A 26,575-nucleotide genomic window follows, 5' to 3' on the forward strand; every position below is an offset into this window, starting at 1 on the left:
TGGAGTAAATTCCATGGTTCACGTAGGTGGTTGGCCAAACATCGAGAAATCAGATAAAATCGTCAATTGACGCGAAAATCAGTAAAAAAAAACTATCTTGGACGAAAAAATAATTGCTATGTATATTTTGAATGAAATGAGAAAATACGTACTAATTGAAGGAACATGCTACAAAATATTATAAAAGGACCTTAAGAAAGGGCAGCCTAGTAGAAGTTCCAATAAATTGGAGGATCCAGGTACGAACACACCTGTGGCTACAGCCAGAATAAAGAGCATAGATGTGCCGATTTCTTGAAATAGAAAAATTCGCGTTGTCGCGAGAAGTTGCTAAAGCAATGTTATTTTCGTAGTACTTTCCTGCACATTATATTGCAAAGAACAGCGTCCGAAGACTTTCAGTATATACGTCTTTTGAGGTCGTTGTAAAAAAAGAGGAGACCGATTAAATGTGCTAATTAAAGGAAATAAAGAAATTGGGCAGACACCATGGACGATGGTTGTCAATGTATATCCGAACAGCACGAACGAACTAACGAACGAACGAAGGAACGAAAGTTCTCCTAAGAAAGCGTTCCACTTTCGAATCTAAAGATTCAGAAACATCGAAACTTATCAAAGAGCTCTAAAGACGGGGCTCGGCATTGAACGCTCCACGTAAATCGGTTGTCCGAGAGCTCGCGCCATTTTCCACCAGCGCTCCATGCAAGTTCGACCACTGATAGCCGACCAACCACGAAAACTGGTGAAAGAGGCACAAAAAACTGTTCGCTTTAAAATAGGAACCTTCGTGCCGTTGCCGTATGAAGTCACTACGGAAATGTTTTTTGACATACTTACATTTTGCAAAAAAGAAAATACATGCAGTCTTTGGGCAATCTCTTGAGAGGTCGTCGAACGTAGGAGAACCACGAGCCAGCTTCATGCGTAAGGAAGAAGAAGACGAGTAATATATGGGACCAAAATTGAAGGCACAGTAACAACAACCTAAATTGACCCCGTGTTAAGGTAAGTACCATGTCTGCTCGTATCTAAGATCGTATTAGCTTGCAACCTCAATGGCATCCTTGTAAGATAACACCACCAGCAGGTACGAGACCCTTTTTTTGTGCTTCTGTATCTCTATGTGGTTATAAGCACCTTGCACTGAAGTTCCGCGCAGCTGAGAGCAGAGCCAGAACACAGAACTAGCGAGAGAAAAAAAAAAGAAGTGAAATCGGAGGAATATGGACTAGATTTGCGATGGACCATTCGAGACGCTTATCGTGAGATAACTGGATGATGGCTCGAACGCCCTATCACAAGCATTCTCAAGCTGGGTTTCTTGAACTGAGCAATGCTCGGAGTGTTAAACACTCAGACAAGCCTCTACTGTCTGTTGGAAGGGCGTTCGGTATTACTCGCAGTTCTCCTCATTGGCGTCGGGGACACTGGTGTGATAAGTGAAATTCACTGCATGCTATGGTCGACGAAGGGAAGCCTTCACTGTCGCTGTCGAACAGCGAAGTGTATGAGAGTGTTTGGAACACTATCGCACCCGAATACGCGTTGATTTAGCAAGAAATATTTTGACTAGGGTCTATATAAATCTCACTGCGAAAAAAAAGCCAGCGCTAGGACTGTTCCAGCAAAATGTTTTTTCGAATACCGACATCAGCATTGAATCGAATGCCGCTTTTCTTTTGTATAATTCAATATGTAGGTAAAGAAATATGAAGAGAACATGTGAATATGATTGTTTATTTGATACACACAGAGGTTTTCGGAAGGTTGGTCATCTGGAAAGTTTAGTTTGTAAATCGACGAAAAATAGTCACCGTAGTTCAGAATTAGCACAGAACGGGAACCCTGCCATGCATGGGCCTTTTTTAATGACATGCAAGGTGCCAGGAGTTGAAGCAACGGCGTGTATTTGGCAGAGGTGCAGTTTCCCGAGAAAGTGATTATGGAAAAGTTTATTCGAATGCTTTGATTCGATGGTGAGGTTGTTTCCGAAATTTTCAATATTTGCCCACTTCTAGGACATATCACCACCAACCGCCACTAATCTGTGCCCACAAACGCACTGCGCCTATGCAACCGTAAGTGAGGAAATCAGCAAAGTAATCTATGTTACATCAAACTTATGGGCAAACCGATACACTCGCAGCAATAGTTCCTCATTCACAAATGCGCAACGCAGTTCTAATGAAATTTTCTTCACTTCGATAAGCTCTCAATTGGAATTTAAATTTACTATCGCAGCGCAATAATATGTTAAGCTTCCTTTTGTCGATTGCGGTTCGTTAAGAGTTGACTAGATTTTATAAAAAAGAATATGATAGCATGACAAAAACATTCATTTAGCAGCTTCCATAAATGTATAGAAGTCTTGAAGTTGAATTGTATTGATTGCCTAAGACGGCTTGTGTACGTAGAACTGTACCTCTTTTTGACGCGAAAGCGCCAAATGACCCACCCGTTGAGCAAAAAAGCTGGTGGCGTGTGTAACAGCGAAACTTGCCATTGGCTGTGCGACGCCACGTGACGAATGCGTCTCGCGCTTGCTGGCTCGGGCCTCGACGGAGAAGAGCGGGCGAAAGGGAGCACCCGCTACCACGTTATTGCGTCAGCAGAATCCAGCGTCCTTCCTTTCTTTAGATCACTATCTGGGGAGAAGGCATCGCGAGCGGCGACGCCACGGCACCTTCGCTCTCGCTCTCGTCACCGTCATAAAAACTTTATTGTAAAGACTGAGGAGTTTGGAATACGCGCGATCCCGGGCCCCCGCACGACCCCACTGCACTCAAGCGTTCATGTTACTTCGGTCTCGGAAGCCTGTGTTATCCACGCGTTCCTTGTCCGCGCAAGCTCGCGCCTTCGCTCTAGTTCCGTCTCGGTAAGGCCAAATAAAAACGCGCCAAGCGTCTCAGCGCGCTCGCTTGCCCGCGAGTAGTTCATAACTCGAAGGCCCGCTCAGCGGCGTTCACGCTATAGGTCAACGCGAGCGGATGCCTGCAACGTCGGCTCCGGCAAACGGTATGTGCTGTACTCCTACCAAATCTCTCCTACGGCCACTAATCTGCTCGAAACGCGACATAAGTGCCTAAGGAAGACAGTGCAACCGCCTATTCTGGGCAAAATCCGACAATTTCTGCGCTAAAAATGCTTATCGGGTCGGGACGCGCAGCCGCCGAGCTAAGCCTAGTTTAAATTCCGCCCCTCCGTTGACACCAACGGCGACGCCACCCGTTATGATGGAAGTAACGGTTGAAGGCCACACTATAACCGCACAAGAGCTACAGTCATGCGATTGGATGCCGGTTCTTTATAAAGCTTATGCCTCCCGACCAGCCAGTTCGCCGAGACTACCTCACCAGTCCAGCAAAGCTGCTTCCGAGGCAGCTAACTCGAACGCCAGGAACGCGGTGCGCGATGCAGCAGACGCCGGCCCGCCTACCAGCTGCGGCCAAGGACGCTCGCCTCACAGTGCAGCGCAGCAAGCAGCTGCCATCGTTCCCACCCAACTCTATTCGAGTAGTCGTTCGCCTGCGAGGTGAACTACGATTCCGAGTAGCCCCAACACTTCGACTCTGGAAGGCAGTGCAGGGCCAGCTACAAGTCACTCAACTGAACGACTTCTGCCTGCGCATCCACCCGACCAACAACACTTTCACCATGGCAACAACGCACTTCCCAACAGCAGAAACTCTCAAGACGCTGCCGCTGACCTTTCTCACCATTGGAGACCAAACCTACCCGTGCGCGGTCTACGTGGTACCCCCCCCCCCCCGGGGGGGGGGGGGGGGTCTACCAGAGGAGTCATCACAAACGCGTACGACGAGAAGACCCCAACGCAACTTTATCAAGACCTGGTTAGAAGAAACCCGGAGTACACCATACCAGCAGCCCGACGTAAGGGAAGATACACTCTATGCTAATAACTTTCGGCGCAAACACAACCCCGCACTCCATCAAATACATGTGCGCCATCCACCAATGCACCCCATACAGTGGCAGCCCGGATGCCTGTACCAATTGTAGATAGCCGGGTAACCGTCACGACGTATGCCCATGCCCCAAAACCAATCTTTGCTCCCGCTGTGAAACAATACATTCGCAGCAAGACCCTCCTTGTACTCCGAAGCGCATTTTGTGGGAGAGCCCTCACCTCACCAGCACGGGACCGTGCAAGGGACGAAACCTTCACGAGACAGGGAAACAGCAAAGCCACCAACAAACTCAACAGCAAGAATTGGTCGCACCCATGGACAACTTTCCCCAGTTGTCCGGACTCAAGCAGCCAAACCAACACAAGCAAGCCTGGACGGCACCATTGAAACAAGCCTGGGACAGCCCCCCCTCCCCTCCTTCACACAAGCACACGACATCCATCATAGCGACTCACAATCTACATCATGCACTGGCGAAATCCCAGGAGGAGGCAGCGGTGGCCAAAGCAGAAGCTACAGCAGCCGGAGCTGTACACACTACGCCTCATTCAGGCCTACATGACCAGTCACACAACGTTTGCATTTACATACCTCCCACTCAAACAAAACGAGAGAGACCGGGTAAACACGCTTCTGAGAATCTGCACGGAAATGGATTTGGGCCTTCCCCTAGGCACCTATAATGCACATCTCCTCAAGCATGGTGTTCACAACACTTTCGAGGAGCTAGCAGACGCTACTCTTTCATCGCCAATAGCTCGCCTACCCAACTCGACAGCAGGCCGCACTCTCTTATCCCAACTGGGCTTAACTCCAGTCATCCAACCTGCCGAGGGGGTTTCCCTGCCTCACGCCTATGCTCTCACTTTACCATACCACCTATTCCCCCCCCCCCCCCCCCCCCCCGCCCAAAGAAGAAGCACGCACCCTGAGCGAGACGGGACCCGCAGAGCAGCCCGGGCTCAAGCCCTGCGCAAACATCATGACGCTGATCAGGAGGCAGTCTACGTGGAGGCAGCTGCGTACTCGTCGGGCTCCTGCATGATCCTAGCCGTAGCAATGAACCACTCAAAACTTCTTACATCAGGCTCAATTATTACCAAACCACCGAAGCGGCAGAAGAGGCGGCTATTGCGCTCGCCCTCATTTCCAAGCCTGCCATCAAAATGAGCTCCGACTCCAAATCCGCCATATTAAATTATGCCAAAGGCTAAATCTCCCAAACTACTGCTCGCCTGCTGCGCTTCTGGCACCCCAAACACCCGGTAACCCTAATCTGGACCCCACCGCATGCTGGCCTCCCCGGGAACGAGGAGGTCCACTCCCTAGTCCAAGGTCTCGCATTCCGGGCAGAAGCTGGACCCCGCCCACTAACTGGGGAGCGCCTGCTGATCTTTAGAGATATTCTCTCTGACTATCGGAACAAGCAACGAGAATACACACCCCCAGCTCCCTCCCTTACTATTCCGCAAGCCGCACATTGGCGCCGATTACAGACTCGCACGACTCCCTACCGCATCCTTCTTCGTGCAGGGTACCCCGATGAATTCCCTTCCTCTTGTAAGCTCTGTGGCCAATCAGGAAAATTTCTTCACGCCCTCCACATCTGCCCGGCCTTCCGTCATCCCCGTACTTCCACAGTACTGCAACCAGCTTGTGAGATGAAGCGTAAGGTTTCATCGGATTTTTTATCAACTGACCACTACAGGCTTTCTGCAAAACCATGCGAACGATACGGACCACACAATACAAAAGGAAATATACTTCTTGGTCAGTTTTCCCGATCGACTTAATTAAAGGGACGAGCCTACCATACAAGAAGGCAAAGCAAACTACGAGAAATGCTACTGACATTACCGTATGCACCTGATTCTAAGGTGCCCTAGATTGTAACACTCACGCCGATTTTTATACACTTCAAACATCGAAAAATGCAATAGGCTCGACTGCTCGCGCACCAGATCTTCGAGGTAAACGAGAGGCCTATAGCCATTAATTTTCACTCCAAAAAATAAAATTTACTGCGTCTAAGCCAGATTGCGCCTCACTCGTCGTCGCGAGAGGGACGAGCGGAGGAGTTTCACTCCCCGCCGATACCCGCATATTAATTACCCCGTTAATTACCCCGTCCGTTACGCGACGTGTACTGCATATATGCGTTTCTTTCCAGTCCAGCTAACGGGAGGAAGCATGGCCTCGGTGACGAGTGTATCCCGCTCATCCCGATCCGTGAGGACGTCCTCGCTGTCCCACATGTCCAGCCTGTTCGAGTGCCCCGTGTGCAGGGAGTACGCGCTGCCTCCCATCATGCAGTGCGAGAACGGCCACCACCTGTGCGCCCCCTGCCGGAAGAACGTGGCCAAGTGCCCCGTGTGCCGAGCGCCTAAAGGTGAGACGAGGTGCTGCATGTTTCGAAGGCCCTAACAAAGGAAAAGTCGCGAGGCACGCCATAATTTTGGGGTTGTGCAAGCAGTGTTGGCAGTCCAGTTCCCAGACCAGAAAAGTGCTAGCTTACCCACCACACTAGCTTAGTGGTTATGACGTTGTGCTGCTGAGCTCGGCGGCCGCATCTATATAAAGACGAAATGTAAAAAACGAACGCTCGTGTACTTACATTTATGGGGATTACATTAACCCGGAGTCCACATTATGGCGCGCCTCGTAGTCGTACAGTTCTTTTTTGGCAGGTAAAACCGCACAATTATTATATTAGTGCAGTATCTGCTATAGAACAAGAGGAACAGTAACTGAGGGACCCGATTTTTGAAAGCAGTAGACAAGGAAAACAAGAAATTCATGTAGAAGCCCTAAAGTAGACACACTAAAGTAAAGGAAAATGAAAGTAGACAAAAAGAAATTGTAGGTGCATCTATCCTTAAAGAGGTTGAAACCCTCGGCCGCGAGACGACTCATGGCGGCACCTCGTGGCGTCCGTGAGACGCTTTTCATCTCGGAGGCCACGGGTAGTAGACACAGCAACGCGCAACTGTCTTATGTAGACCGGCAGTGCAAAAGATGAAATGGCTTTTTCTGTCGTTTTCATATGGCATACAAATATAACGTTCATTTATTTAACTCAAATGAGCAAGTATTGTAGTACTGAGAATATCTAGAAATCAGCTACAGATGTTGGTGGGTCCAGCTGCTTGTGACGACGCTGCATGACGCCATTGCGAAGAAGGGAGCAAGCGATTTTTCACTGCATTTGACACGGGATTGTAATTTCCTTGCTGCATGCAGTGCAGTAATATTTGGCTCCCATACTCGCAGGAGCCTCCTTAACCTATTGGACACATTTTCTTTCTATGCTCAAAAAGTGTTTCAGGGTCCTCTTAAGAAATGATTGGCAACTTCATTGCTTTTAGCTGCCTATCCTATACTTGGCAGGTAATTGACGATTATGTTTTGTATAATGATTATTATGAAAGGTGGCACACAACAAATCACACATACCCAGTGATTCAACTTAGTATCAAAGAAGTTCATTGATGATCGGCATATCATCATCATCATCATCATCATCATCATTGAGCTGCCGTCGCATTGAAATAAAAAAAATAATAAAAAGCCCACAAATCCAACGCACATCTTGGAATTTACGTGAAGCGAAGCTGTAGTGAAGCGGGTAATAAAATGCTTTAAATTTGCGTCTTTATTTCCTGCGTTTTTGGCTTAAATTAAACTCGCGCATGCCGTGTTGCGCATTGGGACACTGGGCGGCGATCGTCTCAAAAGCGGTAGTTGCTGGTACTTTAGAATTATGCGTGAGGCTGTAACCTAATGGCTAGAACCTCCGGTGGCTGGTCTCGGTGATCGGAGGTTCGATCTCCCCGTTGGGCACAGAATTTCGTTATCTCTTTTAAGTACGAGCTAGTGAACGAGACATCAGCATCCAGCTGCCGCGGTCAGGAAAGTCCCCCTGTACGTTTATTTGCACCCAGGGAGGAACAGGAACCTGGCCTTGGAGAAGCTGGCGGAAACGGCGACGTTCCCGTGCAAGTACCGCCCCAAGGGCTGCACTGCCGTTCTCCTAATCACCGCCAAAAATAAGCACGAAGGCTCCTGCGAGTACGGGTGAGATCGCTTTTCCAAAATACCGGCAGTATTGTATTGCGGCACTGTCTTTGTTTGGCAGCGTTCTATACTACTGGCAGCCAGGAAAACTTCTAAGACGAATTCCTCTCGGCACTCACCTGCTATTGGCGCTCCGAAGTCACGTGACAAACTGCTGGGAAACTCTGCCGGCAGGTGTGCCCGAGAGCCTGCAGGTGCGTCCTAACCTAACCTGACCTAACCTAAGCTCGCATAGCCTCACCTAACCTAACCTTACTTTCCGAAAGCCAATATGAACTGAGTGCCGGGAAAAATTCGTTTCACATATTCTCCCTGCTGCCTGAAGAATAGACACTGCCTTGTTTTTTTCTCGCGCTATCATATCGTGTGTGCTCCTTATGACCCAGAAATATAGACCATAATTTGTTGCACTTCCAGGGGGCGGCCATCTTTTTGCCGGGAAATTGCGGAAACTGGCGGAAATAAAGAAAGAACAACCGCGAAAGCGCTCATCCTGCTCTTAGGGTATGCTCACGGCCATTGTTCGGTCGCCGTGTCTCTGCTGTCAGCTTCCCCGCCATAGATTTGGCAGCTACCGTGGTCTGCGCAGACAGCTGATGACTGGGATCGGGATTAAGTTGCGCTTGCTCTAAAACGAAAGTTTACAGAGTAACAGATTCTGGTCTGTACGGTGGTTGGATATTCTGTGAAAGTTTGCAAGATATATAACACCACTGTATATAGCAAATACAATGCATTCTCAAAAATGTAGAGCAAATATAAAGCAAGTCAGAATTTTCTTCACAGATGGATGGATATGAAGATGCGAATGCTCCCTTTTTTCCGGCAGCAAGTTCTATTGAACAGCAGACTTTCAGAAGTTGTGTGTTAATGGATAACAGTGTGACTAAATGCATAGGGGGCCCAATTTATACTTTTGAATTTATTGCTCTAGAGCGCATATCGCAATTGTTGAGTGAAATATACTCAGTTCGGCGATCGCACAGTCGAAAAAAAATTTGATATTGGTAAACAATTTGATCATGTCAGTAGCGATATTAAGAGAGTCCTTTCCGGCAGGAAATGCAGGATTACTGGGTAAGGGGATAGAGGTGACGATGCTGGTAGCGTACTGTTGTTAACACTACGACATGACGCCGTGTAGTTGTAGCGGTAGCGCCAATTTTAACCGAAGAAAACACATTGCTATTGTCGTAGTTACAAGTTATATTCAACTAAGCGGCTGGTGCAAAGCGTTTCAAGGAAATAGTGACTAACATGCAGCAAAAAAATTTTTTTTTCACTAGAAAACTTACGTAAGACAAAAACGTGTCTAAGCCATCGTGGATGATCAGCGCATCACAAGATGTCACCATGAGCTGCTACGAGCGTTGCTGCTTCCATTCTCGTCTCGGGCAACTCTCCATTCTGTGAAGGGCAATAGGTTATATCCAGAAGGTAAAAATTGGAGGATGCTTAAGCTTTGCCTTCAAGAGTGGAACGCGATAGCGTTATCGCACCCCGTTCGCACCCCGTTCGCACGGCCTACTCAAACGCGCTACGCCAGCCAAACGTCGCGATCGGCACAGATAGCCGGGCCCCGACGCGCCATGAAGCCGGACGCGGTCATGGGGCGAGTGGCGCGCCACGTATCGGGGCAGCGCCGTATACATTGCGGGGAGGGGGCCTTCTGTGTTTGCCGCGAGATGGCTCTGCGTGTGCGCAGAGCGCAGAAGAAATGTAGCGGAAACGTACTTCACTACTCGTGAAACTGCGACTTCTGTAAGTTACATGGTCATAATTACCGATATACACCGCAGTACAACTTTCTACGGCACGTTTCTAAGGCAACACCACATTCACTAGAGGCGATTTTGTCCCGCTTTGAAGGAACGAACTCGTGGCTGAGTGGTAGCGTCCCCGTCTCACACTCCGAAGACCCTGGTTTGATTCCCAACAGCCCATCTTGCAAGATGTTTTTTATTTATGGAGTGCCTTCTGGGATTTATCGCTCATGGCCAACGCCGCTGACGTCGACACCGGCTTTTCTGCGACACGAGCTCCTTAACGCTGTCGCGTTAAAACTCTTTTAGAAAGTAAGGCTTTGCACTAAAAGCAGAGCAAACCGCGCAAAACGCAGTTGCCAGCCTCCCTGTTTGCTTTTAACCTGAAGTGTTTGAACGTGTTAGTCATCCTTCAAGCGTGTCCTGTATTTAGGAATCTACGGAGGTGGTTGAAACTCCTTTCCGTAATCGTGGAGTATGCGCTGACAGGACGGTTCAAAATGACACAGTGGTGGGCTTTGGCGTGACTTGCTTTCATGCTCCTCAGGCCGTGTCCTTGCGTGCTCGGCTTGAAGTCGTGCAAGTGGCGAGGACCGCTGCAAGAAGTTGTGAACCACATTCTTCGCTCACACGACTTCGTTCCAAGATTGCAAGGTGAGGCACCAAGCTATGCGAGCGCACTTTTATCCCACCAGCCCTAATAAATGTGGGCGTTTTTTTCCAGATTTGAGGGTAACAGGAGAGCTGCTTTTGATGATTTGACTTTAGTTTGTAGGTTCTATAGAGAGGTAACGTAAGCCATACTAAATTTAACGGGATCATGGAAACTTCTCCTGCAAGATTTACATCGATTTGATTTGCTTCTAGGCCGGATGATCGGCAAGGGAAATAACCAGGCTGGTACTTCTATATGTGAAAATGCATGCCTTTACAGACTAGAACGTCATAGAAATGTGCTATGCTGTACAGTTAAACTGACTACAAGCGACAGCATTAAACCGCTGTTTGAACTTGTTCGAATGGTAAGCGACTCTGCAAGTGGCTCTGATTAGACGATACGGTGTATTTGCGCCGTTTTTGATTTCGCGCCGTTTTCTCTGGAAAGTTCGCCTTGGTGCTAAGCTGCTCTTGTATCCATGTGACATTTTCTGGCGGTGGCCATCATGCTTGTCGATTCTGTGGGCCCTCATGCACCTTCTTGCACTGCCAGCCTAGTTAGCATGGATAATATTCCTTCAATATCTTACCTACCATGCCTACAAGGGTGGATAGCATTGCGGAAAGAAAAGAGATAGAATAAAGTACAAATGCACAGAAGAAAATGCCACAATGTAATTTGTACAGTGGTCTTGGATGTTGATTATTGGTGAGGATACTGAGAGCCACAGAGACGATAATACGAATTCTCTCGTATCCTGTCCTGTACGGTCGAACAGAAAGAACAAGGTCTTAATGTCGAGGATAGCTGAGTTGCCTAAGCACGGCACAGCGTGAAATGGTAGAATCTTTGAAAAGTTTAGCATGGCAAACTCCAACTTTGTGGCGCCAAGAAACTGGCGTGTATATCAGCCTTTGGTCTCGCTAAGCTTTTTTTTTATTATTGTTCCCGTTGCACATTAAAAAATTATCTATTTGAAAGGCTTCTTTTATAGCCTAATTACTGTATCAATTATTTATTTGTAATCGTAAGCATAAAACAAAAACAACTCTAACAGAAACCGGCAGTTTCGTTGGGTTTACAATCTGTACAAGACTAAATTAACAAGTCATACGATGACAAAAGAGTCTACCTGCATGTAATTTATAGTCAAGTATCACTGCGCAACAAAAAGCACGGACGTAAAAAGACACACCAAGCGCCAACTTTCAACTAAATTTATTGTACCACTGAATTGGTTCTACATGTGAAGCAGTATAGACTGCGCATTCGTGTAACATGGTTATGAGCCATGTGATGGTGTCTCCCATGTGTCTCATGGTGTCTCCCATGAGCCATGATGGTGTCTCCATGTGATGGTAGCCAGCCATGTGATGGCTGGCTAGCTGGCTTGGCTTGGCTTGGCTGTTCAAATTCATAATGCAGTATATGTATTAGGAACGAGGCAAAGCATGGCCTAACAGAACTACACATTGATCGACCGTCTAAGCCCTCTCACTTTTTTTTATAATGAATGTCCTATTCGTTTTTCTTGCGCATTTGTAGGCGAGAACGTAGTCCTCACCGCGATGCGTTTCAACCGTGCCGAGGCCTTCTGCTGGGTGGCGCTGCAGTCGTGTCTGGGTCGCGACTTTGTCGTGATGCTCAAGAAGAGGAACAACTATCGCGACCGCTTCTTCGGCGTCGTCTTGCTGGTGGGCTCTAGCGAGGAAGCGCGGCGATTCGTGTACCGCATGCAGCTGTGCGGTGCCGAACACCGGCTCACCTGGGAGGCCAAACCCAGGAGCCTCCACACCCGGGCCGAGACGATCAAGAGCGGAGACGGCCTGGCCTTCGACATGAGCACCGCCGAGCGACTCAGTAATGGTGCCGACCTCAACGTGAACGTGGCCATCAGTCTCGCGTCCTCGAGCGGCGATATTGCCCTGTAGGCACGCGGGGACATGGCCGGCTGACAAAAAAAAAGAAACTTAAGATAAAATTCGCAACTATGTATTTCAGAAACGTACATGACGTCATTTAGATCTTCTTCTGCGGGACGATTCACGCCATAAATTCGTGCGCTTTCGGATAAATTTGAGCGTTAACCACCTCTACAACGTCGCGATCTCGACATGGGCCCTTGATCGACAATAGGGAGAGATACCAGAGAATCGCCGCGAAACGAAAATTGGAGGATGATGTCTGGGACGCGGTGTTTTGGAAGTATTCCGCGTGTTTCAAGCACAGATTGATGCGTGCGATAAGTTGATGCCTGTTAGAACACATTCATTGGGACATTTGCTGTTCTTTATAGATAATATAGATCAGTAGCTGAACGCGGCCGTGAAGTGTCACATGCTTATAGATCGATGTGTATAATTATGGTGCATATTTTAGTGCCGACCAATTAGGCCACCAATTTTTGCCAGTGTTCATTTTATTGTGCCATGCGTTTTCAAATAAACGCGATTCGGCAGTTTGCGTTTCACCTGTTCACTATCATTTCTTTATGTACGTTCTTGGCAACGCGCTGCTGCAAAAGTAAGATAGAAGCCAGCACAGCAGCGCATTGCAGACAACCAAGCGAGCCGGAACTGGTGTCGAAACCTCGTGCAGTCTTGATCCCGCGTGACCACAGTCTGCGTCATAACATAGCGACACGCACTTAGCGGGAACATAAACGGGTTACTAGCTGGTTCATAGAAAAGTTATCACAGCATATTATTGAAGCGGCTCTGGGGGCTAAGTCTAGGACAGTTTCTTAGCGCCGGGTTGCTGTCCATGATGAACCCTTGTGACGCCGGCTTCATTCCGCTCATCGTCGGAGAAATTTTAAGGGATGTTTTTCGTGAATCTAGAGCAGCACATTCCCAGTGACACATACCTAGTTACCCAATTTGGCGTCAAATAGCTTCAGTGAAGATCATCAGTGACAAAGTGGTGCAGTCGCAGTGCTCCAAGTCAGCGTCAAGAAGCTTCTTCGAACAGCGCCTTACACTACCCACTCCCTCATACAGCAATCCATGCCGGCATAGAAAAGGCTCGTCGAAGAGTGACAAGTACGTACATACTGCCACATATTCAATGACCCAAGTTGGTACGATGGATGGTGTCGAACCGTGTTACCTCAGTACAGCAGCTAGCTGCACTGCCAAGCGGGTGACCAAGATTCTGTGTTCCGAACTGTGGCGTCAGACTCGTCTTTGAACGACTGGTTAAAAGTCTTGCGCTACACACGAGACCCAGACTGGCTAGCCTCAAGAACGCTAAAGGCCCACATGCGTATTATTCATGAAACGATAGGGCCTGTTGGGAAGAGCATCTTAGTTCAATTACTTGGTCAGCTTAGGAATCCTGAAGAGAAGGACGCTTGTGTGTCTAGGCTACAAGTGGCAGGTGGTGCTTACATCCCTGAAAATTTTGCAAGGATACTTCGGAAAGGCCCGAAGTTCGGAGTGGAGCATCACATTCCAGCACACGAACTGGTAGCGACGATGGGAAAAGTGTCTTGAAAAGCGAATTCGGAATAACGGGAAAGGTGCCTCCTTGAACGTATGGACTGCCTCCAAAAATGCGCAACAAAAGGCAAAGTTAGTGAAATGTGTGCCTTGCAGCACTTACCTGCTTACTTTAAGCGTAATGACCTATGTCTTTTACAGGCCGGCAAAGAAGGCCATTTTGTCGTAATGCCGAAAGGCACATTTAGTGAAGAAATGCAAAAGGCCATTGACAAGAACTTTGTAAAGAAGAATAAACATTATTAAAGAAATGTCCGGCAGTTTTTATTGTGGTGGCCTCAGGTGGCGGCTCGAAGTCCTTGGACTCAGGCGGCATCTTCGGCTTGCCGGGTGGCTTTATTAAAGGGAGAGAGAGTAAAATTTTATTTTCAAGTCAACAAGATTCGAGTCCGGCGTCTCTTTAGTGGGTCTGGGCAACCGCTGCGGACGCGGTTCCGAGATCTTGTCTCGAAACGGCTTCCTCGGCTCGCTGGACGGCCCAGAGTTGTGCTGTCAAGATTGAGCTGAGCAGTGTGGTCTTCCAGCGCGAGCGGAGGCTGGCGGTGGAAGAGACGGAGAAGTCGGCGCTACCAGACTTGTTTGTTAAATCCCGACACTCTCATAGCATGTGATTAAGTGTGGCCACCTCGCCACATGATGTGCATCTGTTTGTAGTGTATATGTCTGGATACATGGCGTGCATGAGCGTGGGGTTTCTGTAAGGATCCGTTTGTAATTGTCTGAAGTGTACTGCTTGTGTCCTGTCTAACATAGCGTGAGGGAATGGGCATACGCGTCTTTATAACTGGTAATGTGTCGTGATGTCGTGGAACCTGGTCATACGATCATCCCACGCCCAGACGTTTGCAGTACCCCCCGGGGGCTCATCCTCCGATGATGCTCGGTGAGTTAGGCCTCGAGCAACGCGGTGAGCCGCTTCGTTCGGGATGCTCAATCCAGTGTGTGTCGGGAACCATAGCAGATCTCTTCGGTTATCGAAGTCGGTCTCTCCCTGGTGTATGGGATGTCGCTGAAGTATGTGATAGGCCTCTTGCGAGATGCGCCCATTTGCAAAATTGCTAATTGCCATTTGCGAATCGCAGATTACGTATGTAGCTTTAGTTTGTGTGAGGGCCAGTGCTACGGCCGCTTCCTCTGCTGCTTCGGCATGTGCCGTGTTCACGGTGACGCTCGTGAGGTGGTTGCCTCGGCGGCTATTGACTGCCGCCACGAAACTCTTCCTGTCTCGATAACGGGCTGCGTCGCTGAAGACCGCCTCCTTGTCGTTGGATGAACTTTTGTTCATGTGTTGTGCCCTGGCTTTACGCCTCCCCGTGTGGTGTTGGGGGTGCATGTTGCGAGGCGATGGGGGTACGTATAGTTGCCCGCGTATAGCTCTTCGAATTTCTACTTTGATGCCGTGCTGCGTGTGGTATGTGATGCCGAGCTTTTTGAGCACGTGTCTGCCCGGGCGGGTCTTGGATAGGAGCTCTAGTTGGGACAATTGTTGCGCCTCCACGAGTTCCTCGAGCGTATTGTGTAAGCCTAGTTCTCAGAGCTTGGTGGTGTTTACTCCGGGCGCAAGTCACAATGCACATTTGTACGCCTTGCGTATGAGGGCGTTGAGCTTGTTTCTTTCCGTTACCGTCCAGTTGTGAAACGCTGCCGTGTACTTTATTTGGGAAATGACAAAGGCTTGTACGAGTCATATGACGCTGCCTTAGCGCATGCCCGCGTGTTTGTTGGTGATGCGTCGAATGAGCTGCATCGTGCTGGTGGCCTTTGCCGCTATCTTGCGAAGTGCTTCACCATTGCCGCCCTTATCTTCTATCATCATTCCTAGTACCCGGATCTTGTCTACAATCGGGATGGGTATGCCGTTTGATGCCGTTAATTTGATTTCTTCCTTTTCCAGGGGAGTGTAGCCTTTAGGAGGGCGCCCCTTTCTGACCGGCCTATATAGCAGCAGTTCGGATTTTTCGACCGAGCAGGTGAGTACCGTGCCCACGAGGTAGTTTTCCTCGCATTGGATGGCCTTTTGTAAACGTTGCTCGATCGCTCCGTCGCTGCCCGTTGTCGTCCAAATTGTAAAATCATCCGCGTATAGCGTGTGATGCAGTCCTTCGATTTGAAGCAATCGGTCGGGTAGCCCCAGCAGGACGAGGTTGAAGAGCATCGGCGAGATCACCCAGCCCTGCTGTGTGCCCGAGCTCCCGATGTTGATTTGATCTGACTCTAGTTGCCAGTAATGGTCCGCCAGTTTTTGTTGTGATGGCCTCAGGTGGCGGCTAGAAGTCCTTGGACTCGGGCGGCATCTTCAGCTTGCCGGACGGCTTTATTAAAGAATGGTCCGGCAGTTTTTGTTGTGGTGGCTTCAGGTGGCGGCTCGAAGTCATTGGACTTGGGCGGCATCTTCGGCTTGCCGCGCGGCCCAGAGCTGATCTGCCAACTCTGAACTTTTGAGAGCCGCCTAGCAGCGGCGGCGACGCCGATGGAGAAAGTCCCCGGCTGCTCCCGCAGCCTGGGCGGTGTCGGGAAGAAGCAAGCTCGAGGCTTCCTGTTCACTGGTAAAACTAGTTTGCGAAAGCTAAGAAGGCTTTTTTGAGACTTTCTAAAGAGAACGAGCTGCAGCAGCTCGTCAAGAGCGTTGACAAGAGCGCGTGTGGTTCTTTGAGCTTGTTCTTTACAGCAAAGACCCACAAGTAAGATGTTCCTTTGACAGCGATTGTAAGCGAGTGCGGCACATGGCAACTTCAAGTTAGTAGGTTGTTATTAAAGGGCTTGAAAGAACTTGACATTCATGATCATTTTCCCGTTGTAAACTCCGATGACATCAGCAAATTCTTCCAGAAAACTCGGAACCTAGGTTAAGCATTCTCTGTTGATATTGAACACGTGTTCTATTTCGTGCCCCACGACGCGTTCTTTACTGCTGTTCGGAAGTGTGTTGAAGTTAACGGGGATGTTTCTTTTCAAAATACTATCGGTATGTGTGTGGACAACTTTTTAGTTTTACTTGAGACCTACCAGAAGAGCACTTTTGTCACGTGTGACAACCGGTTGTCTTTGCTTAAGAAGGGCATATGCATAGGATCGTGCGTAGTACCTTTACTGTGTGACAGACCTGTCGGAAATATACAAAACTCTTGACAACAACCTTCACGGTTCACCTGTTTTTTAATGGTTTTAGATACGTTGATGATTTTTTTATTGTGTTGGACCACGCATTCCAATCTTGTCAAAAAAGCTATAGCTTGACTCTGGGGTTAGCACTCGAGAGGACCTGCGGACACAAGGTGCAGGACAGTTTTTACAAGCAGTTCATTCGGCTTTCAAAAGCCGGCTACCTCGTTCAGTCCCAACATGAGTGACCGAATCCCTGCAACAGAGGCCAAAAGCGGGCACTCCAGTGAATGAGGCAAGAGCCGGCGAGCGGAGTGACCTAAGGCCGGAAGTTGTTCCGTATGTGCCTAAGATGAGCCACAATCTGAAAAAAAAAAGGGGCGAATAGGTACGGAGTGCCTGTCGTGCTCTTCGCTCCAAACAGGCTGGCCCAACTGTGCCCCCGCAAAATGGGCAGCTCGAAGAGAAGCTGCCAAGTGAAACACGTGAAACCTTCCGTGCATTGCGTCACCTGGGTGGTTTATGAAATTCCCCTGTCTTGTGGAAAGTCCTATGTAGGACAAACAGGCCACTGCGTCAATGACCGAATGAGGGAGCATGCTAATGACCTGAAGAAGGACTTCACTGCGCCTCTTTCAGCACACTGTAGAGCTTGCCCTTGTAAGCCAGTATTTCATGATTTGAAGATCCTGGGCAGAAGTAAAGGTAAAAGGGCACGTGAGCTATTAGAAGCGTTTCACATAAAAGAAAAAGAAAGTAGTGCCTGCGCATGCCAGACTTATGTTGTTTTGTACAACGCGGAGCTTACTTTATTTAGATCTACCAAGTGATCTTGCCAGCCCTGGTAATCGTCCTCAGTAGTGGTAGGTGCGCCTGCGTGTTTGGAAGAGTATATATACATTGCTCGCTGTCTTTCAAATAAAGTTGTTAAGCTCCTGTGACGTGTTCTGTGTCTCTCCTTTGTAATTGTGCCTTCGTATTACATAAGGCTGGTAAGCAAACACCAACTAGCCCGACAACAAGTCGTTCTACAGAGAACACTTTGTTACGTCTCAACACGGCAATGAGCAATCGTTCGACATTTACCACGAGGTAACCCTCCCCATTCAACAGCGCCCACCCAGAAGTCGACGCAACGTCGACGTCGCCTGTTTACGGGTCAACAAAAGACCTCTCTACATGAAGCTGACAAACTGAACTAATTAATGAAAAGGGCAGACGTCGAATGCTACCGTAGGAACGGCTTCGACCTCGGATTCCCAGATTGCTGCGCGCTTGCGCCGCATGCGGGGGCGAAGGTGCAACATCGGACGCGGTGTTCGGCGGAACGGTGCGATAATCATGGGTGGGATATTGCGACCGATTCGACGATTGTGATTGGCCGCCATACAGTCATCAGATTCCCTAGTCTAGTCTCCTAGGGATGACGACGATATTCAAGAGTGGACACCTTTGGTGTAGTGAAGGGGTGCTGAGGTGTCTTGACGTGAACTGGGACATTTACTATGTTCCTACATGGAGTGGGCTTCCGTATCTGGAGCCAGTGTAAATAATGTGAAAATAACTCCGTTTTCCTTCATTCCTACTACCGGACGCACTCGTCGATGGGCTCGGTAGATTCGTGGCCCAAACGCCGCCTCGAGCCGCAGCAACGTGCTGCAGCGCTAGCGCTCCAGGTGTTGCGGAGATGGCGTCGCCGCGTCGGTAGCATGCGGCATTGGCACCGCAGGTCGCTGCTGCCTGCTGTCTCGGGCGGCACGTACCACTATGGTACATTACTCGCAGCGCAAAACTCGAAGGACCGCTCAGCTCCATTCAACTGGACATTATTGCTTTGGCATCTACAACTTATGAGAAGTGCTTAGGTGTCTTCGTATTTTTATTGTGTCATGTACTGGTTGCCCGCTTCTTTGACTCGAATTTCGATGTTATTTCTAGCACTGGTCATGGCGGACGCAGTCGCCGCACGGAGGTCTTTTCCTGAAGAAACCTTCCTTGCAGACGCACGTACATGACTTTCTCACGCATCCAGATTGATGGTAATATTGGGCATTCATACCGTCACTGTTGCACCATCGCTCTTTCAAGTTCCCTCTCCTGCCATCCACTTCCACCTCATTTTGTGCGCACCTGAAGGATTCAACTGCACGAAGAAAAGAATTCATGGGACCTTGTGCAGTTAGGTTTTGTTCTATATAGTTACCTCAGCGAAACAAAATTATTGTCCTCGTTAAGTGTTTCCTTCAATCATTCTCTACCACATTTCCACAAGCTGTATATATATATGCCCCACGAAATTAGGGTGTTCTCGAAAAATAAAAAAAGTGTCGTCCACCATATAGTGGAGCACCAATCTACAATAGAGAGCGGCAAGGGATTCTCGGAAAGGAAACTTCGCATTTAAAAGAGAAAGTGATAATCTATGCACGCAAACTTGCCGCACGATGTGCCCACTTGAGGGCTTCTTTCACACCCGCAAAAACATTTTTATGTAGCACGTAGTGAGCAACAGAAAGCTGTATCGGGAGTTTTTAATGTTGCTCTACAATTTTCTTATTGAGGTTTACCATTGAATTATAATATTTGATAAGTTGATTATTTCTTAGAACTAATTATGTAATTGGGTCAATGAAAAATAATCAAAGTATCTCCAAGGAAAGGCAAACAACATTACCATGGTTCTGTCCAGCTACGTGGCACTCGCATATTTTAAAACTCTGGCTAAAGTTAGCAGGGACACCTTGTATAATTATTAATATCACGACGTTGTATTATCTGTAGTAAACCTGCTTGGTATGCCACTTTTATATTTTATTGGTTTCTTTATATATAGAGAAAACTGCGAGCAATACACGCATTCATATGAAGTTCAAGGTGACATGCGACTCCTGACTGGACTTCATTCCCTGTGTTGCATATGCCGCCACCAACAAAAAGAATCATGAGCTATTTCACTGTCTGAAGATGGATCACAAGCGAAGCTGTTTAGCCTACGACACAGAGGTGACACAGAATTCCGAACATAGGTACGGACTCATTTTACCGTTATTTTTATACAAATTCGCATGGACGACGGCACCGCCGCCCCGAGGAACCGGGGGAAACTAGACACACGCGAAGTTTCGACGGGACCACCACCAGGGGAGAACGGAAGGAAAGGAAAGGAGATACGTAAGCACTTGGAACGCCGACAAAGAGAGAGCGGTGCGAACTTACAAATCGCCGATGCAGGTCAAAGTGTAGTATCTGTTCCTATCAGCTTAATATCTGATACGGGTTGCATTTGGACCCAAAATATTAAACTTATTTTTGCAAGCTGACTTAGTGCTTGAAGACTGCTTCCCCTCTGCCGTGGGTAGGCCTCGTATAGCACTATCCTCGGGGTCGGCCCAGGGTTTTTGGTCTACGGACATCGACCCGCTGGAAACTACCCATACACAGCTTTGCTGTAAAAAAAAAGAAAAGGAATGAACGACAGGAACTATGAAACATATCTCAACAAATATCTTATTATTATGCACCTCACAACTGTGGGCCCAGAAGTGATCATAGATCTGAAACTGGTCGAAATAAATTTTACCTACCTAAATAAAAAATTGCGGATTTCCTACAGATATTTCATGTCGCTCACACTATGCTGAGCTTTAGGTTCTCGTAAAAGAACTTCAGGCGTCGAAAATTAATCCGTAGACCCTGACTATGGCGGGCCTCATCATCATATTGTGTTTCCTGGCACGTAAATTCCGAGAAGGCATTTCTTAAAAAATTGGAACGTTATACTCAACCCGACTGGTTGCCAACGCTTTCTTGCGCCACCGGCATGCGCTTTGGTACACCTAGCAGATGCATTGTGGCATACAGTGATAGCGAAAGCCTTGCGTATCCCATTGTGACTGCATTTATTCTCCCCCTCCCCCCCACCCCCCTAGCCTTCTCCGACGGCGCAAAAAGCACAGCCCGCTGTGCGGTCCAATTATCGAATTTTAGCCGCTGAGCGCTGTCGAAGAGCTTATACGTGCTACTTACATGAGTAGGTCATTTCGAAGACGACCATGACAATGAGACCATGCGTGAGCATTTGCACGCTCTTTCAGCCACGTACCATATGTTACTTCGAGAACGAGAAACCTATTTTTCGCATCGTAGCAGCGCGCTGCTCAACACGAGGTGAGCTGCGTCTTGCGAAAGATTGATGATCGTATTGTACTAATACAGCTGCGTATGGCAGCAACTTGCGTACGGTGTCGTATCGTAATGCAACATTACGAAAAAAGTTCTGCGCAAGGAAAACAAAGAAAAGCCGCATATACCGCGCAGCCCCGCGTCAATGATTGTGCAACACAGATTCAATGATGCTAATTCACTTTTGAAATGATCTACTAAGCCGCGGTCACGTACCGACCGAATGATCGCATAATCAACGGTCAAGATTGCTTTGTTTCTTGAACGGCTGGAATGCTCGTGGAGCGTCCTCTGACTGAAGCTCTGGACACGAGGGAAAGACAGTCAAGACCATAGATGATGAAAAGTGGAGCTGTGAGCTGCTGACAAGCAAGCGAGTGCTTTCTGTAGCACGTCGACGCATAACGCGAGCTTCGTTTCAATGCTCGCTGTAGAACGCTAAATGGACAATTTATCACTTTATCTGGTGCGTGGTGGGGGTTGGCTAGTCACATCGATGTTGTCTGAGAAGCGGCACATGCGGGCATAAAGAGGAGCACATGACACAGAAGCACTTTGTGCATTGTGCCCTTCCTTAATTGTTTCAGGGCCTGTGAGCGCTAAAACAATGTCACTTTGTGGACTTGTAAGCGCGCAATTTCACCTAAAGAGTGACGGTTCCGGTTATCCGTGCGTGGTCCCTTGCAATTCAAATTTCTCTGGAGGGTTATTTATTTATTTATTTGTTTATTTATTACTGTATCAAAGGCGCCGGTGTGGGGTATTACATGAGGGATGGGTAATTACTTCAGTGAAGTGTGGGCTCTACGGCAGCCTTGAAATGATGTGGATCGAATTGGTCCACGGCGTTGACGGAAAAAGTCGTTCCAGCGCCGGGCAGTCTTTCACACGCACACACACACACACAAAAACGAAGATGTGCGGTAGTCTGAGCAGGCGAAGGGAACACATATTTTTCGTGACTTAATACGGTAAAATAGACGGCGTGCTGCTAAAGCAAATGAACCCCTACCTATGCGGCCTGCTTGTGGAGGTTACTCGGATTCCCAGCACAATATGTGGCACTGCCAACCACATGCTCCTTCTCCCTCTCATTTCTTGTCTCCACGCCACCCCCTCTACCCCCTCTACCCCATTAGCTGCGTGGCTGACACGAGCCACCTCCTTACCGGTACTGGAGTACCAGGTGGAGTGGCATTGAGGAATTGTACCAGGGAAGCCATGGACCGAGGGCGTCCACCAGTTCCATCATTGATTTCAAATATAGAGTTTCCCTCTCTCTCTCTCTAGTGGAGCCGGGAGGATCACTTTATCCTCTTTCTCTCTCTCTATCCCTCCTCCATGCTGATGGGAGCGTTATCTTCCCAGGCTGCAGATAAGCAAGAATTCGTTGGCCGTATCGGTGGAAACAAAAAAAAAGCTGGGGGGAGTTGGAGTTGGGGCCGTTACAGGCATTGGTTTTAGAGCGATTATCGCGCCCATTCCTTCGACGATTGTCGGCGTTGTACCTCGTAACCGAGCGAACCAACACACTCAAAGGCGGCGAGAGCGAAGAGAGCGCGAGGAGGAAAGTGGAGGAGAAGAGCACGAGAAGGGTCAGGAGGAGAGCAAAATGCCAGCGGCGACCAAGCATGCGGCGAGCGCGGAAATTAAACGCTGGCATGGGCTTGGGACCCACTGCGCATGCGTTACTTCACCTACGCCGCCGCCGCTAGAGAATGCGCTCCACGCGAGCCACGCGCGCTCTTGTTGACGCTTTGTTTCTGAGCAATGAGTGACGCAACCGATGGAAATGCTTTAACTGCCATTGCTGCTAAACGAGCTGTCCGAGCAGAGTCTCAGCGTTGCGTCCGAGAGGACCCTGTCGTTCAGAATCAGATTCTTTGCCACAATATATTCCGAATTCAGAAACCTAATCAGCTGCGCTGAAAATTTGCTTTAGGAAGTACGGTAATCGTTGCTGAATTTTTTTACAAGTAGAAATAGTCACCGTAAAAGATATAGTAAAACCTGATTAGCTCCAGCAGGGTAGACGCCTATTTGTCGCCGCCCTGTTTTACAGCGAATATCATTAGAGATACTCACCATCACCATCGTCGCAGCAGGTGTCGTTCATGTGACAGTACTTCAGGTTACATTTCAATCAAGGGAAAAATATATATAGATTTTGTGATGCCGCCGTTGATGTGATCCGTTAAAAACTTTTTTTTTGTGTGACCTGGGAGGGTAAATTTTCAACCCATCGTTTATCTTTCTGTGGCCAGTATTGCGTCGTCGAGGAATGAATTGAATTCTGGCGTTTTACGTGCCAAAACAACGATTTGACTATGAGGCACGCAGTAGTGGGGGATTCCGGATTAATTTTTGCTAACTACCAGGGGATCTTTGACGTGCCTGCCCCCAATGCACGCGACACAGATGTTTTTGCATTCAGCCGCCATCGAAATGCGGCCGCCGCGGGCGGGATTCGATTCCCGCGACCTTGTGCTTCGCAACGCAACCCCATAGCCACTAAGCCACCGGGGCCGGTGCGCGGTCGAGGAATAACGGTGGAGCATCCGTATTTTGTTCTTAGTAAATTAGTGACGTCGACATTTAAAAAAAATTGTGTTGTCGAGGTGTTCTGCAGTGATGTTAGATATAAAGATGGATCCTGAGCTCACAATGCTTAGTGCAATAAAGGACTGTTCACAGTAACCAAATAGCGTGGTACCATTGGCTAAAGAAAGAAATGAAAAATAAACATAACATTTTGGGTAAAGCAAAGAGGCTGCATAACGGTGCCAAGTGGTCAATAATTAAACCGTGTCGAGATGCGCGTGGTCTATCGGAGGCGCAAACGACGGTGGAAACCATTGATCCGTACACAACATCAGCGTTCGTGGAAAAACACCGCGGTGACTAAGAAGCCAGTACCGTTACAAAACTCTTCAGAGATTTGTTTATAGATTTTATACGTGGTCTATGAACGATTACGATATACGTATGGCCTCACTAGTAGTGGAATGGCTAGCAGCTCTGCCTGTGAATACTGCGTTCTCGAGGAAGCACCTGAGCACGTTTTGTGCGACTGTCCTCGATGCAGCGTGCAGAGACAAACCCTCGCGACTGCGTGATCTCGTAGTGACGACAGGCCATTGCCAGAACTAATCATTTTGGAATACCGACCGCTTAAGCAATCGCAGCAGATGGCTACAAATGCATTGTTTGTCGTTCTTATAACAGAAAAACAACCTGCACGAGCGACTCTAGCACTGACAAGTGCTAACTCGTATCCTGTACGTTGAACAGTAGTGATGGTGTGCATGTGTTTTATTTCTCTCTAACCTCTCTGTTTCCTACTTATCCATCTACATCTCCCTCCCACGCTCCCAAGAGTCGTCATCAGCCTATTTTTATGTCCACGGCAAGACGAAGACCTCTCCCTGCAATCTCCATTTACTCCTGCCTTGCGCTAGCTGAGTCCAACTTGCACCTGCAAATTTGCACTGCACTTGCCATGTTTTCTGCCATCCCCGATTGTGCTTCTTTTCGCTTGGTATCCACTCTGTAGCGGTAATGGTCCACCGGTCATCTACCCTACGCATTACATGGCCTGCCAAGTTCCACTTTTTTTTCTCCTGATGCCAACTAGAATATCGGCTATCCGCGTTTACTCTCTGATCCACACCGCTCTCTTCCAGTCTCTTAACGTTACGCCAAACATTTCTCGTTCGTCGCTCTTTGTTCAGTCCTTAAACTGTTCTCGAGCTTCTCTGTTAACCTACAAGTTTCTGTCTCATATGTTAGCACCGGCAGAATGCAATAATTGTACAAGAACGATCAGCAGCGGAAGCGGTGCGGGCCCGCAAACAATTGTTGAGACAGAATTAACGAATTGAAAGAGAAGGTGCTTTTCGCCTTCTTTCGCCTTCTTTTCAACCTCGGTCATTGAAAACATTGGCGCGATACCTCCGTTCAATGATATCTGGCTTTTATTGTCTCTATACAAGACTTACCAGGTCTACTGTGTTTCGGGGAAATTCGAAATGGTCCGTAACAACATAGACGTAGCCACGATATACGTGGTCGAACGGTTTGTTCAAGTCTACTGCCAGAAAATCTCAAGCGATGCTCTTTTGTTGAGCAAAGGCGAAAGTTTCTCTTGTTGAAACTAGGCAGGAGGAAATAGATCTTCCTGCAGCGGCTGCTGCTCGATATTCGAATATTATCTCTGGCAGAATTTGGTCTAATCTGTGATTAAAAAACTGCTGCTATTATTTTGTAGCGTGTCTTTAATAGCGTGATGCGTCTCCGTGAATTCGTGCTTACTGAGTCTTCATTCTATTTAGGGATGCAACGTTCCAGTGCTTGGCGCAATCAGTGTATTAAAATGATGGGCACGCTGATGGAGAGCTTTGATATTAAAGTCATGGTAGCCTCTAGGTGATGTTATTTGGGCGAGTGTTAGAGGGGTGGCATTGGAGAGCTGACAGATGGAATTTGTGAGAGTACGGAAGCTTCAGTACTCCTTGTGCCACTGTTTTGGAAGTAGCTCTCGCACAGCAGCTGCCGGTGAAAAATTGCTATCAAGGCGAGAGTAAATAAAATGGACCGCTTTCCATTAGACGGCCTCAAAGGCGCCGATTTCTTACTTTTATTCATAAGAATCACAAACGGAGATGGCATATTCTAGCAGTGGACAAAGTAGAATTATAGTTAACGTTATAGTAACCTTAAGCCAGCTAAGCTATGTTTATTGAAGCAGATATGACGTAATAAAACGACTGTTTTCTTTAGCTATTTTGTCCATATTGAATGGATATCAGCTGACCTAGCACAATAGCTAAAAAAAAGATTTCCCCATGCTATTCTTCCGGGTGCTGCAAGCCGGCTATAACTTTTTATTCTTAAAAATCTTGTTAGCTTTTTTGACGTAACCAATTTAAATTTCTCTTACTTCATTATTGTCGCATATATCTTGGGGGCGGCGAAACAGGGGGTACAGCTCCAGTAACACTCTGGAGATTGAGCACAGTGCCTATTGCCAGAAATTAGAGACGGTGTCGTGCGCGCTTGTTCCATTCATCTTTCCGCAGGTTCGGATATGAATTGCGCCGTGCAAAAGACTCTTGTGCCCTCGAAGCATCTGATTTAACCTTGGCCCTCCCAGGAGCACGTAAAAGAAACGGCCGGAACGGAGCATCGAAGACCGTGCCGGTATCTCTGGAAGAAGAGAAAGCTGAGGCGTCAATGGAGGCCAGAGCGTGCGCGCTCTCGTGCGCCCATGCGGCCTGACGTCAATATCTGCCTGCACCTGGAGACAAACGCTCCGAGCACGAACTTCACGTTCTGCTCGCGGAGAAATCGTTCCATAGCTGCCGT

General features: G+C 48.1%; 1 protein-coding gene, 1 long non-coding RNA gene and 1 pseudogene across 5 annotated transcripts; 2 read left to right on the forward strand and 1 right to left on the reverse strand.

The window, feature by feature from the left end:
- Positions 1-599: 599 nt before the first annotated feature.
- On the forward strand, positions 600-12,903 carry LOC126529152 (E3 ubiquitin-protein ligase sina-like). Of its 2 annotated transcripts, none has more exons than XM_050176747.3 (5): positions 600-1,008; positions 6,103-6,321; positions 7,874-8,006; positions 10,317-10,423; positions 11,973-12,903. In XM_050176747.3, exons 2-5 carry the CDS (start codon positions 6,123-6,125, stop codon positions 12,356-12,358), a joined length of 825 nt encoding a protein of 274 aa, XP_050032704.1. In that variant the 5' UTR covers positions 600-1,008; positions 6,103-6,122; the 3' UTR covers positions 12,359-12,903. The 2 variants fall into 2 exon arrangements, with proteins under 2 accessions (XP_050032704.1, XP_050032703.1); XM_050176746.3 differs by lacking the exon at positions 600-1,008 and adding an exon at positions 2,934-3,018.
- Positions 12,904-17,064: 4,161 nt separating this feature from the next.
- On the reverse strand, positions 17,065-21,436 carry LOC126529475 (uncharacterized). Of its 3 annotated transcripts, none has more exons than XR_008612057.2 (5): positions 21,056-21,436; positions 17,838-17,902; positions 17,541-17,718; positions 17,254-17,393; positions 17,065-17,189 (listed from the first exon to the last, which is right to left on the reverse strand). It is a non-coding gene; the product is annotated as an uncharacterized lncRNA (long non-coding RNA). The 3 variants fall into 3 exon arrangements; XR_008612056.2 differs by adding an exon at positions 20,246-20,475 and having other exon boundaries at positions 17,065-17,393; XR_008612055.2 differs by having other exon boundaries at positions 17,065-17,393.
- On the forward strand, positions 20,248-20,427 carry LOC126529494 (U2 spliceosomal RNA; annotated as a pseudogene).
- Positions 21,437-26,575: the final 5,139 nt, after the last annotated feature.

Source organism: Dermacentor andersoni, chromosome 8 (genome assembly GCF_023375885.2).
Source record: "Dermacentor andersoni chromosome 8, qqDerAnde1_hic_scaffold, whole genome shotgun sequence".
Lineage (NCBI taxonomy): Eukaryota > Metazoa > Arthropoda > Arachnida > Ixodida > Ixodidae > Dermacentor > Dermacentor andersoni.